This window comes from Corvus hawaiiensis, chromosome 4 (genome assembly GCF_020740725.1).
Source record: "Corvus hawaiiensis isolate bCorHaw1 chromosome 4, bCorHaw1.pri.cur, whole genome shotgun sequence".
Lineage (NCBI taxonomy): Eukaryota > Metazoa > Chordata > Aves > Passeriformes > Corvidae > Corvus > Corvus hawaiiensis.
The window spans coordinates 26,258,021-26,270,675 of NC_063216.1; the positions used below are offsets into that span (position 1 = coordinate 26,258,021).

The 12,655-nt window shown below is 44.8% G+C and overlaps 1 protein-coding gene across 1 annotated transcript; it reads right to left on the minus strand.

Moving 5' to 3' along the window:
* Positions 1-2,035: 2,035 nt before the first annotated feature.
* Positions 2,036-12,512, minus strand: RTCB (RNA 2',3'-cyclic phosphate and 5'-OH ligase). Its single transcript, XM_048301779.1, has 12 exons — positions 12,355-12,512; positions 12,172-12,250; positions 11,233-11,300; positions 9,989-10,088; positions 8,734-8,890; positions 7,968-8,124; positions 6,701-6,860; positions 6,202-6,377; positions 5,520-5,708; positions 4,929-5,039; positions 4,116-4,235; positions 2,036-3,093 (listed from the first exon to the last, which is right to left on the minus strand). The coding sequence occupies exons 1-12, from the start codon at positions 12,445-12,447 to the stop codon at positions 2,986-2,988; spliced, it is 1,518 nt and encodes a 505-aa protein (XP_048157736.1). The 5' UTR covers positions 12,448-12,512; the 3' UTR covers positions 2,036-2,985.
* Between the last annotated feature and the right edge of the window lie 143 nt (positions 12,513-12,655).

Consider the following 12,655-nt stretch of genomic DNA (forward strand, 5'->3'; position numbering starts at 1 on the left):
AGAAATCCCAAGAGACTTAGGGTGGTGACAAATACGATACCAGGTGATAAATGTCAGACACCAGGCTCTCAACCAGCAAGATGTGCGGCACGGTGCAAATATACCACAGCAGCTTACCTTGCTGGAGTCTGGTTTCCCTGGGGAGAGGCTGAATTAGGGAAGTTAGGCACCTGGAGAACACAAAGCGTGACCAAGTCAAGGGAGGCCGTCACCTGCACCCCAGCTTTGCCATCTGTTACAACAAATGAAGCCCCCATTTGCAACACTGCTGGAGGAACCGCCTTCCCAGGGATCTCACTCAGCCCAGGGCTGAGCGCTGCCCCTTCCACCTTGTGCTGCACCCCACAAACAGCACCCTCAGCTTGGGGTGCAATCCGAGGGCTTTCTCAAAGAGTTGCCCAAAGGCAACCAAACCCTGAAGTGCAGACTTAATGCAGACAGCCTGTGCAAGCCAACAAACCTTCTGCTGCAGGCCACAGATGACTGAATTAACTGAACTTAGGCAGGGAATAGGTGAGTTCCTGTGGTTGGATGCAAGTGTGCAGCAGTTCCAAGGGCAGATGTAGACCACCATAACTGTGGTATCTCAAGGAAAAAAGGCCCTAACACTCATTCACCGAGGCTTTTTTAGTCTTTTGGGGAGGAAAGTGTGTCATTAACAGGTATTTCAGAGTTCTCAGTTAATCTTCCATGGAAGCAGAGGTGGTTCAATAATCACACTGGTTCTTCGGTGTTGCCAAAATGCTCCTGCAGATACACCCGTATTTCAGCACATGAATTTTAACACTGCACGCCTTCCCTACCTAAAACTTCTTATAATTTATTTTTTAAAATGCAGAATAAAAAAAGTTGGTGGACAGCCCTATTTGCAGAAAAAGAGACTTGAATTGGAAAAAAGTACTGGTTCAAACAAAGAACTGGGAGACATCTGACATTTTTCCTTACTTTTTTAGGTGGTTAGGAAACCAGCACTCCACTCCATACAGCACAACATATAACCAAAACCAGCACTAGCTTTGTAACAAGAAACCAAAATTGACAGCACTTCTTGCAGTCTTGAATGCTAATGCATAATCACTGATGATCAGAGGACTTAAGGCTGACATCCCATCCATATGACAGCACCTCCGCAGTACTCATGATTTCTGCTTGTAAAAAACTGAGATTTGTCTCTTAATGGTAAGGGTAGGTAAAAGTTGAAAGGAGAACTGTGTTTGTGAAATGCTTCTTATTTTTAAATGTGAGTTTTTTAAAGGTTCCCTTACATTCCACTTCAAAGAGGCTAAAGTACTCATAGACAGAAACTTCTGCATGGAACATACACTTCTGCAGAAGATTTGAGACCAAGCTGTCTTTCAGTCACCGGAGGCTAATTCACATTTCTAGGTGAAATGATTCTTGTTTTAAATTCAGCAAGTGTCTCAGATCTCTGAAATGGCAATCTGGAGCTGTTCCACCGAAGAAAGGAGGGAAAAGCAAGAAGCTGTAAGTTCAGACCCACAAGAACTCACAGCAGTGCCTGTAAGTGCTACTTCTGAACCTGCACAAACACAGTATTTGAACCTAAGAAACCCGTAAGAACAAAGTGATTACGACAGTGAAATACCATTATGCCTTCTAACATCCTGAACTTGAAGGGATGTTTCATCAAAAGGCACTGCAGTCCATCAATCACTATCTGCTCCCCTTACACGAGTCTTTGGCAGGGCTCCACTCTTGCTTTGGGGGTGTTGATTCCCTCCAGCCGCCCTCTTGTGCCAGCATCCAGCCTTGCAGGCAGGCGCCATCCCCTGTCCAGCGAGGCGGGCTCAGCACGGCCGAGAGAAAGTCATAGCATCACACTCCTGTCATAACCAAGTTGGGAAAACAGCACTGCATTGCCCTTCCTTGTATCCTGCAAAAACTCTGCCATCTGCACATTCCTTAGCAAGATCCATCACCTGAAGCCACAAAACAATGCGTTTCAAGCTCATATATGACTGAAACATCTGTTGTCTGCTTTTAAGTACACAGAATAAATATGACACAGATACACTGCCGTGTCCATCTCCCATTTTATTGTAATCCCCCAAAATGATCCAGTGGGGATGGTCAGCTTCCCCTCCAGCCTTGGTTAATGAATGTAAAAGAAACACTGTGAGGCCCATTGCATTGGGCCCCACCCTGAAATTGGGTTCCCTTAAATCAGAGCTGTGGGACACAGTGAGCAGCACTACCCAACCCAACTTTTACATGCTTAGAGCTTTTTAAAACGTTGGATCAGCACATCTCTAAGTTACAACTTTTACTAGGTAAACAAAACCTCTCAAGGCAACATACTCCATTCTACTCAGCTTTTCCAAAAGATGTGGAATACCTACTTGTCCTGAGCCAAGTTCACCAGGTGCTGTGTTAAACGGGAGAGGCTGGGTAAGACTGTATCTCAACCTTAGCTAGCTCCTCTCAACCCGAGCTGGAGACCACTCCCAACTCCAGATTTCTTACCCAATTGCCACAAAACATGCAACAGTATAGACTATGCATAAAGGTCCCTGCAAACAGGGCAGCCTCCCCCTGCCCACAAGTGCAATACCCTGTCTATCAGAGTACTTCCACATGCAGAAAGAGCTCCAGGCACTCAGGTGTGGAGACAGCAGGTCTGGTTCACCTTCACTGATGGAGGTGGTCTTGCAGCACAGCACTTAGTAACAACTCAGGCAAGTCTGAAGTCCTGCCTGAGCAGGGAAATGGAGGAAGGAAGGACTGCATACAAAAACCAAGACTTGTTTCTTTGCCCTGTCCTCACAAGAAAAGAATGCCATATAACAAGGAGGAGGGGCATTAATTATGGCTAGGAGTGGTTAAAAATAGGTGTATCCTCAGCTGTTGTGTTTCCAGAACAGGAATGTGATATTTGAGCATCCTACAGAGTCCAAGAGGTGTGGGAAGATGGTAATTCTAGTCAGTTTTGTGTAAGGCCTGGAGACATCGGTGCCTTGTTGGCTCCTAGCCTTTTATAACAGCGATAGGTCTCAGTTTAATGGCTTTCTTGCTGATGCCAGCTTCGTGGCAGGTGTTAACCACATCAGTCACGTTCTTGTAAGACTCTGGTGCCTGGAGGGGGGGGGGGAAAAAAAAAAGACAAAACTATAAACAACCCATAGTCACAGGAAGTCAGATGTAGGCTTTTGAAATCCACTCTTCAAAAAATAATTATAAATAGAGGGTGTAGAAGTAGGTGAACATATTGATACATACACCTTATATATCTAAGAAATCTGTAAGACACTTAGCTTTCCAAATAAGCTCTCATCATATTTCAGATAAAATACTAGCTATTTTAATCTAGTTTTTCAGATAATCAGTGCCCCAGCATGTGAAAATGTCAAGCCTCATTATCTAGTAGGAAGTGACTCCAACTGCTTTACAGACAGCCTTTATCTTCAATGCCCCTTAGTGTCAGCAGTCAGGGTTTAATTCTAGAGCTTCTCCCTCTGCCTCCATTCTGACAAGGAAGCTGCCCTTAAATAGAGATTTTAATGTATCAACATGTTCATGTAACACCAACACCCATAAAAGCAGAGTGCCAAGTGATTAACACACTTTCATGAGTGAGGTTGTGAACAGAAAAGGCATGCTCATGTTAATGCAGAGCAACTGGAAGTCGTATTATTCAAAGTTTTCTGACCATTCAGAGCTCTATTCTTGAGCAAATATAGGAGTTCATCTTAAAAGAAGATCTTTCAAGCTGCTACTAATCTACATGAAAGCTGCAGTGGAAGGTAAATTTAAAGCAGGGAGAACATCATTCAAGAAGAAAATCCATAAAACATAGCTACTTTTGTAGATGCTCACACAAAGATAGCAATTATCCCTATCACTAGGCAGAAGAGGAAAAAACATACCCCAAAACCTGTCAATCAGGCATCTCCCCTTTCAGCATGCTTTTAGGATAGAGAACACTTCACATCATTTCCCAAAAAATTTGATAGCTCTATCAGAAATCACACAAGCTGCATATTTACAGTACTGGCAACCACTTAAAAATTGCGCTGCAGAAAATCAGGTCAGAGAGGGTCATTCAGCCGGGAGCAAGACCCCCTCTTCCTTCTAAGATAATGAAGCACTAAACTCACTTCTTCCATGACCAGTTTGGGAGAAGCAACACGGATGGCAATGCCCATGTCAGCCAGCTTGTCCAGTACATCCTGGAAGTCCAAGTTACGTCGAGATTTGGCTCGAGACAGTGCACGGCCCTAGGCAACATGTTTTGTTAGTGCTATTTTTGTAGCAGTTTGGAAAAACAACACTCCTTATCAAAGAAAAACATTATTACATTAAAAGCAAACAGAATGACTGAGAGCATAGACCACAGTAAATCTCAATACAGGAAATTAATTTAGCCTTCATGTCACAGGCTCCTGCAAAATCACACCTCTGGTACGACAGCTAGGAAAGTTTCATTTGTATAACACACTAGTCTGCAAGTGTCTTTTTACCCAAACCAAACAGTGTTCAAGACTTGGAATTTACTGGAAGATACTTCTCTTCCTCAATTATTGTCTCATATTGTCATGAATAACGAGGGAGGAAATACCTCCTTCTAATTACTGAGGAGTTTTATATAGACAGCCTCAGCACACTTAACCCCTCCCGTTAGCTCAGAGATATCAGAATTTGGTAAAAGGCGCTTACTCTCCACACCTTCATCCTAACATCTGCCCTATAAAAAGCAGCATCCCCTAGATTTTCTGCAGAAGTAGTCAAAACTACTCAGTAAGGGACAAAGACTTCTACCTTGCAGTCCTCCTGGCCAGGCACTACTGGCAAGGCTACTCTCTGCTTGTATGACCAACAGATGAATCACACATTAGATGACCCTTGAACAACTTTGTTCTCTGGATGAGAGTCTCATCCCACCCCCTCCCCAAAACAACTTCTTGACTTACAGCTCCATGGCAAGTAGTTCCAAAGGTCTCAGTCATGCCTTGCTCTGTGCCAGTGAGGACATAGCTACAGGTGCCCATCGTGCCACCAATCAAAACGGGCTGTCCAGTCAGCTGTGGATGAAAAGCATTCATTCGTAAAAAAAACCTGAAAAAACTCTATTAAAGTCTGAGAGGAACCCTATCTCCAGAAAAGGAGGTCAGATTAACGTTCCCTGAGAGCATCCCTGGTTGTCTCAGGTGCTTGGAAGCAAGGATTCTAGAAAACTAACTGCACTGAAAAATGCAGACCAGTAGATCAAAAGCCTTGTGTCCAACAGACAGACAAGGCAAACCACTGAAGCCTACCCTAGGCATAAATGACTTCTTTCCTTTCATCATCTTCCAACCACTTTGGGTGTGGAGCAGAAGCAGGAGCTCAGTGTCCCAAAGATCTAATGCACAGACAAGCAGAATACTGCCATCCCACCAGGGTTCCAGTGCTGTTACCTTAAAAAATGAACTCACAGCATTTAGCCATCTGTTAGGGACTCTAAAATTGTCTGACTAATCCAGAACTCTCCTTCTATTCCCTTCTCCCAAAGCTACACTTACTTGATAATCAACAGCAATAAGAGGATGGTGAGGAGGGAAGGCCCTGGTTGATCCCTTTCTGTGCACCAGCAGAGTCCGCTCCTTTCCATCCACTACATGCTGTTCCACCTTGGCAATGTTGTGAGACACATCATAGATAACGTGCATGTCCAGGTCATCTGGGGTTGTGTTGAAGACTTTGGCAAAGGCCTAAAAAGAGAGCAAATCAGGATGTGAGATACAAGAGCATCATAATTCAGCCACAGTGGAACTGAATACAACACCGCTGAGAATGACAGAATTGGACTGCCTAGATTGCTTCTCTGCCTGCTGGCAGCTTCCTGCTGTAAATCAGTCAGGTATCAACTAGACAAATTCTTGCAACTCTGAAAAGTTGGCTTTAGCAACAAAAACCCCCAGTTTTAGCAACAAAACCCCCAATTTTCTTGTATCCTCTTTTTCCAGCTCAAGGCGTTTTCAAAATACTGCTTAAGCAGCTTCTGCCAAGTACAATCCAGTGATCTTGAGAGGTTTTAGATGGATTGTCATGACTGCAGCTTTGTGCAAGTCTCTCCAGAAAAAAAGTTTAAGAAACATAAAAAAGAAATGAAGTTAAATAGTCCAGCTACTCTTTGTTCTCTATGTCTGGGATAAAGCAGATGTGCAGCAAAACTATTTGCATCAGAGACAACTCTGCTCCTACCTGTCGTGTTAGGAAGGTCATGGAAGAGCGGTTAACCCAGGCATAGTTGCCAGCAGCTGCCATTCCCTTCAAGTAATCCTGTCCCTCTGCAGAGGCAATCCTGGCACATGCCAGCTGGCGATCATTCACTATGATTTTGTCCCGTTTCATAGCTTTTTCCATAGCCACCAGTGCATCTGGGAATAAACACAGTAACTCTAAGTGACTTCCTAATTTTGCTGCAATCTTTGAGATTAAGATGGATGTCTATAATTTATATTCTAAAACTGAACTCATCTGTCCAATGGCCAAACCCAAGGCTACTTCTCAGATGCAAAAGCAAATCTGTGGCAAAACGTCATAAATTGTTTGCAAACAGATAACACCTGACCAGGCAATTCAGGATGCTCTCAGCAATTCACTGTGAGAGGTGCTCTTTGGTGCTGGAGTTTGCTGTCAGTGACAAGACCATGCTGAAGAGTTCGCCTCACTCCAGGTAGCTATGCTAGTCAGATCATACCTGTGGCAACCTGGTGGCCCAGCCCTCTGCTTCCACTGTGGATCATCACGCACACCTGCCCTTTGTGGTCAATGCCCATTTTCTTGGCAGCATATTCGTTGTAAATCTCATCCACCACCTGGATCTCGGCGTAATGATTTCCAGCTCCCAGGGTCCCCAGCTGCCAATCACAACACACTGATCAGACAGGACAGGGAAAGCAGCCTCGGGGAGCACAGGGGAGAGCTACGGCAACAGGCAATAGGACAAATTGCTACAGCAAAGTTTTGGGTTTAGAAAAGGTTTTTCAGGAAAAAAATATCCCCATATAAACTTCAAGGAAGTAGAACACAGTAGTACCACCACTTTCCTTTTTGTTCAAATTTTAAACTACCTGTGCTGTTGGAACAAGACTGTGATTAAACAAAAGGACCAGGATCTACGCACAGACTGTGCCGCCACTTTTTTACAACTTACTTGGCCTGGTTGAAGGATGGGAAGAGTATAGAGTATTGAGACTTCAGTTTGTATAGACAAGGCAGACAGTTTTCTACTCGGTTATAACTCCACAAAGAAATTACAACATCTTGTTAATTAGGTACTTAGAACTTTTCAGTAGATTAAAAGAAGATATTCCATTTCCAAGCCCAAATTTTTTCAACTCCGTAACAGATGATTGCTTATTTGCAAGGCAAATGTGAAAACTGGGGACAAAACACTATTTGGAGGTTAAATGCTGTTATTTGGCACCACCCCAATTAATAAAGAATAGTATCAATTAATATCAAGAATATACCAGAAAGCTTTACAAATGTGTCGTTAGTATAGCCATATCAAACTGTTCCACAGAGAGCAATGACATACTATATCTAGAAATGAAATCCAACCTTCAACTGTGATTCAGTTATGAGCTAGTTCCATTTATTATTGTATCTTTTCTTGCCCTGCTATTAACTCGTTGAGCAAACAAGCACAGAAGTTGTACATTAACTTGCCTATCTCTTCAAAACAAAATACATCTGGAAATGGAAATGCCACCCAATATAACTGCCAGTACCAGGTGTTAACAGATGAAAACCTGATGGCCCCAGGGACCTTGGGTACGTCCAGTTTTATTCTCCTCTGTTGCAGTTCTGTCAAGAATTATTCAGAACTGACCTCACCATCTCCCCTTTCCCCCTGCCTGGAAATGCTAGACAGAGTATCAAGACACAGAATTAGAGAACTACTCTCTAACCTTTATATTTGAGCCCTGGGAGCATGCACAGCCCTCCTGAAACAACATTACCTGAGGCAGGCCCCTTTTCTTTGCCCTTGAAGAGACTTTGTTGGGGTCGGCCTGCAGCATTCTTCCATATTCCTCACAGTGCTCCTTGTCCTCTGCCCAGGCATAGCCCTCCCGGAGAGACCAGTCCACACCCATCTCCAGTGCCTCTTCCAAATCCCTGCAATTATCAAGCACTTACATAAGATGATTATCCTTGGATATACTCAAAACTCCACTGGATATGGCCTTAAGCAACTTGATGCAATTTTTTTGTTAGACCTATCCTTAGACTTAGATCCTTCCTGCAAGGAGTTAGTTCAGATGACCTCAAAAGATCCCATCCAACCTAAATTATTCTATGATGTTATGGTCAGGCTCCTACTCTCCTAACAAGTCCATCTTCTTAATACTTCATGAAAATCTAGCTCTACGAATACATTAACTTTTGATAAGTCATCACTTTTTCCTCTTTGCTGGGTGGGAAATATCTTATTTTCTATTATCCTATCTCTCATCCCTTTCACAAAATACCTTTATGTTCATGGAAGTTTTCTGTCAGAAGAAATGAGAACCCAGCAAGAACTTTTAAAGGGTTAAATGTGGGAAGAAAGAGCTGACTGTGCATTGATGATTATGCTAGTCCTGGTAAAGCACATATGCAGAAAGAAGGGAAAGCATTTTAGAATTACTTTTTCCTTCTTAAAAGTCCCACACTGATGAATCTTGAATCAAAACAAACAACAGAGATGTCCCCTCCAGTGATGTGTGCACAAAGTCATTCTCTTACTTGGCATTCATGGGGATGACGCCTTTGGAGCCGACACCCACAGGAATGTGGTCAAACATAGCCTGGGCGAGCTGTTCTTTCACAGGCTGCACATCACTTTCATCCAGATTTGTCCGCAGCAAGCGGACACCACAGTTGATGTCAAACCCGACACCACCTACAAGTGGAGAAAAAGCCATGTCAAGGAGCATGTACTGAATGCTGTAATCTCACTCCTTTTTTTGGGACGCAATACTGGGGGAAAAAAAGCAGAACTACAGTAAGCTTTAACAGATTTACATGAAGCCTCAGACTTCGAGACATAGCTGCACGACTGCCTACAGAGCTCTCAGTTCACAAAGTTACTCCAGCAAGTTGACAAAGAGAAGTGGACACAATTATAAAACACATTGCCCATAGGAAGTAGAAAGAATGTTCCTGTTCTTCTGCCTAAGGTCAGAAGAAAAGTGACAGGTCTTAGAATGGCTTCCTGATGTAAAACGCTCTTGAAAGCAATCCCTGAAAGTAAGTTCTTTTTTGAATCTTCAGTGGAATAAATAATAAATAGTTATAAGAAGTAATAAATACTTACAAGGAATATTAAACTTCAGTTCTTGGTGTTTTGCTTAACTCTTACTATTTATAATAGTAAATACTACAAGGCAGGGCCTAATGTGAAAAATAATCATGCCACCTTAATATGAAGGTTCTGGTATTACTAATGTTAGAGGAGAAATACCAAACTAAGAGACCAAGTGTTCCTGATTGACTCTGACCCAAGGACTGATCAAAGCAAAACTGACACATGAGTATCAAGTTTCATGACAACCACACAAGCTTCAGACTGTCAGTAACCAAAGAGCTGGGTGTTTACTAAGAAGACAGACATATTTTAAGGTCACGTTTTAAGTAAAATGGTAGAAATACCCTCAAAAGATGTTTACAAACACTGCTTAAAAAACTAGTCAGTTCTTTATCAACCTGGTGAAACCCAAAGGCTTGTGCTCTCCCTTCAAAACTGAGGGATATCATGAGGCCAAGACACAAACACAAGGCCAATTCTCCCTCTACTGTTTAGCTGTTCTCAGTGTAAATACCTGCTCAATAAAGAATAAAGATTCTAAGTGCAAGAATTAAGCACCCCTTAACTCCCTATGATTCTCGTATTTTTTCCTTTGTTTCTGAATGTAAAGTACTGTAAAGTCCTGCCATTTTGAAAAGTATTTTTATGGCATCCCAGGTATTTCTCAGAGCAGGTTAAGTCAGTCATCCTTACCTGGTGAAACCACTGCTTCAGGATCACTCATATCAAAGGCAGCCATGTTGCCAATAGCAAATCCATAGCCAGAATGGACATCTGGAAGGCCTATTGATCTCTGAAAGGCAATTTTAAAGCTTTATGAAACTGCATGCTGCAGAGTCACCTTGGTTATACTTTGTCTTGTGGCAGTGGTTGTCACATTTGCAAACAACTATACCAAGAGAATGGATGTTCAGATGTAGGCAGAGTGAACATGTCAATTCAGGTGGGTATCTAATCTCCTGCACTTACAGAACAGTCAAAGAAAGCAGAGAGCAGATCTGAAGCAAATGACACCCAGAAAGTTGTCAGAAACTGGAACTTTTCAGTATCTATTAAACTGCTATCACACACTGAAGTGAACAGTACTTTTGAATGGGATTATTTGCTTCTTCTGCCTTTCCTTGCCACCTCCAAGAAATCCTTGCTTTGGAAATAAAAAGTGAAGATTTGAATATGCAGATGATTGTAGCATCTCTTCTACAAACTACCTGCCAAAATTCCCATTTTAGCAGGTTGTTATTATTCGACCTTACTCCATTTAGGGCTGACCCCTAAGGCATTTAACAGCATGATGGTCTGTCTGCCTTCTACTGCATCCATAAATTCAAAACCTCTGCCAAAAGAGACAATTTAAAAAATTCCGTTATTTGTTACTTGTTAATATATGCAATATCAAATGTGAAAAGGGTCCTTTCCACATCATTGCACTTCTCGAATAGAGTGACAGGTAAGCATTTTCCCTCTCCATCATTCTATCTGATGCTTTGCTTTCAAAAAGGCACGGGATGAGGGAAAGCAGTGTTGAGTGCATGGGAGAGCTCCTTACTCACATCAGGCCAGCAACAATAATAGAGACAACAGCACCACCTCCTGCTCTCTCCACACTTCTCTATGTATTCCAGAGCAGACGAAATTCAAAACCAACAAGCATTCAGTATAAACAGTGGGGAAAAGTGGCTCAAGAAACTGAAACAGCATGAAAAGCTTCATGCCAAAGACAAGCAATGAAGTAAGTGGGTACTTCCCTTTCTGATAACTTAGTTTTGCAGCCTGCCCTTGCAAGCTCTCTCTACTCAGACACAGGTTCCTAACACACAAACTGCCTTGAGAGAAACTTTGGTCCATACTTCTTCTCCTAAGAGAGTTCCCATTTGGAATGCAATAATCTCAGGCAAATGGGAACAGCAAAACTGCAGGTTTTCAGAGCAGTTACTCACATGAACAATGCCAGGTAATGCTGCCACATTCCCGATCTGTTTCATAGCAGGCAAGAAGCCCCCCGCACCTGAAAAAGATTTTTTTTAAAAAAAGTGAACTGGTAATTTACCATGATAATCACAATGAAACACTTTCTAAAGAGGGTTTGTAAAACACTGACAAAAGAGAAGCCCTCAAATCTGGTGTAAAGCACCTGGGATTGTGCACAGTCTGCAGTTTCATTAAATGTGGTGTTTATTTCACTAAAGTCCAATTTCTGTTGTGTTCATACCAATAGAGTGGGGTGTGTGCTAACAACAGCAGTGTGCTCCCACCGGCCCAGCCAGCAGCTCGGATCCAGCCCTGCACTCCAGCCCCACAGAGAACAGGTCCAGGCACTGCAAACTCTGAGAGCCGGCACTCAGGGAACACTCCTGAGCACAGGGTGCAGCCGGCAGTGCTGGGCCCACCCGCCACAGCTGGGCACAGCACGCGCTACAGCTGCCGTGAGCCTGCGCTGCTCCCGGGGCTGCAGTGGCACACACGGCAGGATAACTGGCTCCTGTCTGCCGCCTCTCCAGACCCACCCGCGGGCACACACACCGGGCCTGGGGCAGAGCACACGGCCTCTTCCCCCAGGCAACCAGTGACAGAACAACAGGACAGTCTTAATTTGTGCCAGGGGAGGTTTAGGTTGGACATTAGGAGGAATTCCTTCACGGTAAGCGTGATTACACATTGGAATGAGCTGCCTAGGGAGGTGGTGGAGTCACCGTCCCTGGAGGTGTTCAAGGAAAGGCTGGACGTGGCACTCAGGGCCAGGGTCTAGCTGGCGTGGTGGTGCTCGGTCACAGGCTGGACTCGATGATCCCAGAGATCTTTTCCAAACCGACTGATTCTGTGATTCTGTGTCACCCCCCGGGTCAGGGGGTCCGCACCCCGTTCCCCGCCGGACCCACCTCCGCCGCGGCAGGCATTGCGCAGTTCCTCGAACATCAGCTTCTCCAGCGGGTCATTCACGTAGAAAACGCCCTCCACCTGTGGGGAGAGCCGTCAGCTGCCCGGGCCGCCCCGACCCCGACCCCGCGCCTGAGCCCGCGCCCCTTCCCCCGCCCCGGTCACCCAGGCCCCCTCCCACGCACACGCATGTTCGGCACGAAGCCCTTCTTGATCCGCCAGCAGTTCTTGTCGATCTTGTCCAGGTACTGCAGCTCATCGTTGTAGCTGCGGCTCATGGCGGCGGCGCTCCCGCTCGCAGATGCCGACGGCAGCCCCGGGCCGGCGGCAGGAACTGACGCGCTCCCGCGGCAGCGGCGGACAGGAGCCGCCGAGGCTCAAACCTCCCCCGCAGCCCTGCCTCCTGGCGCCGCCCTCCGCCCGCCCGCCCCTCAGCCGTGCCGAGGGCTGGCCCGCCCCCAGCGATGCCCGGGCCGCCTGCCGCGG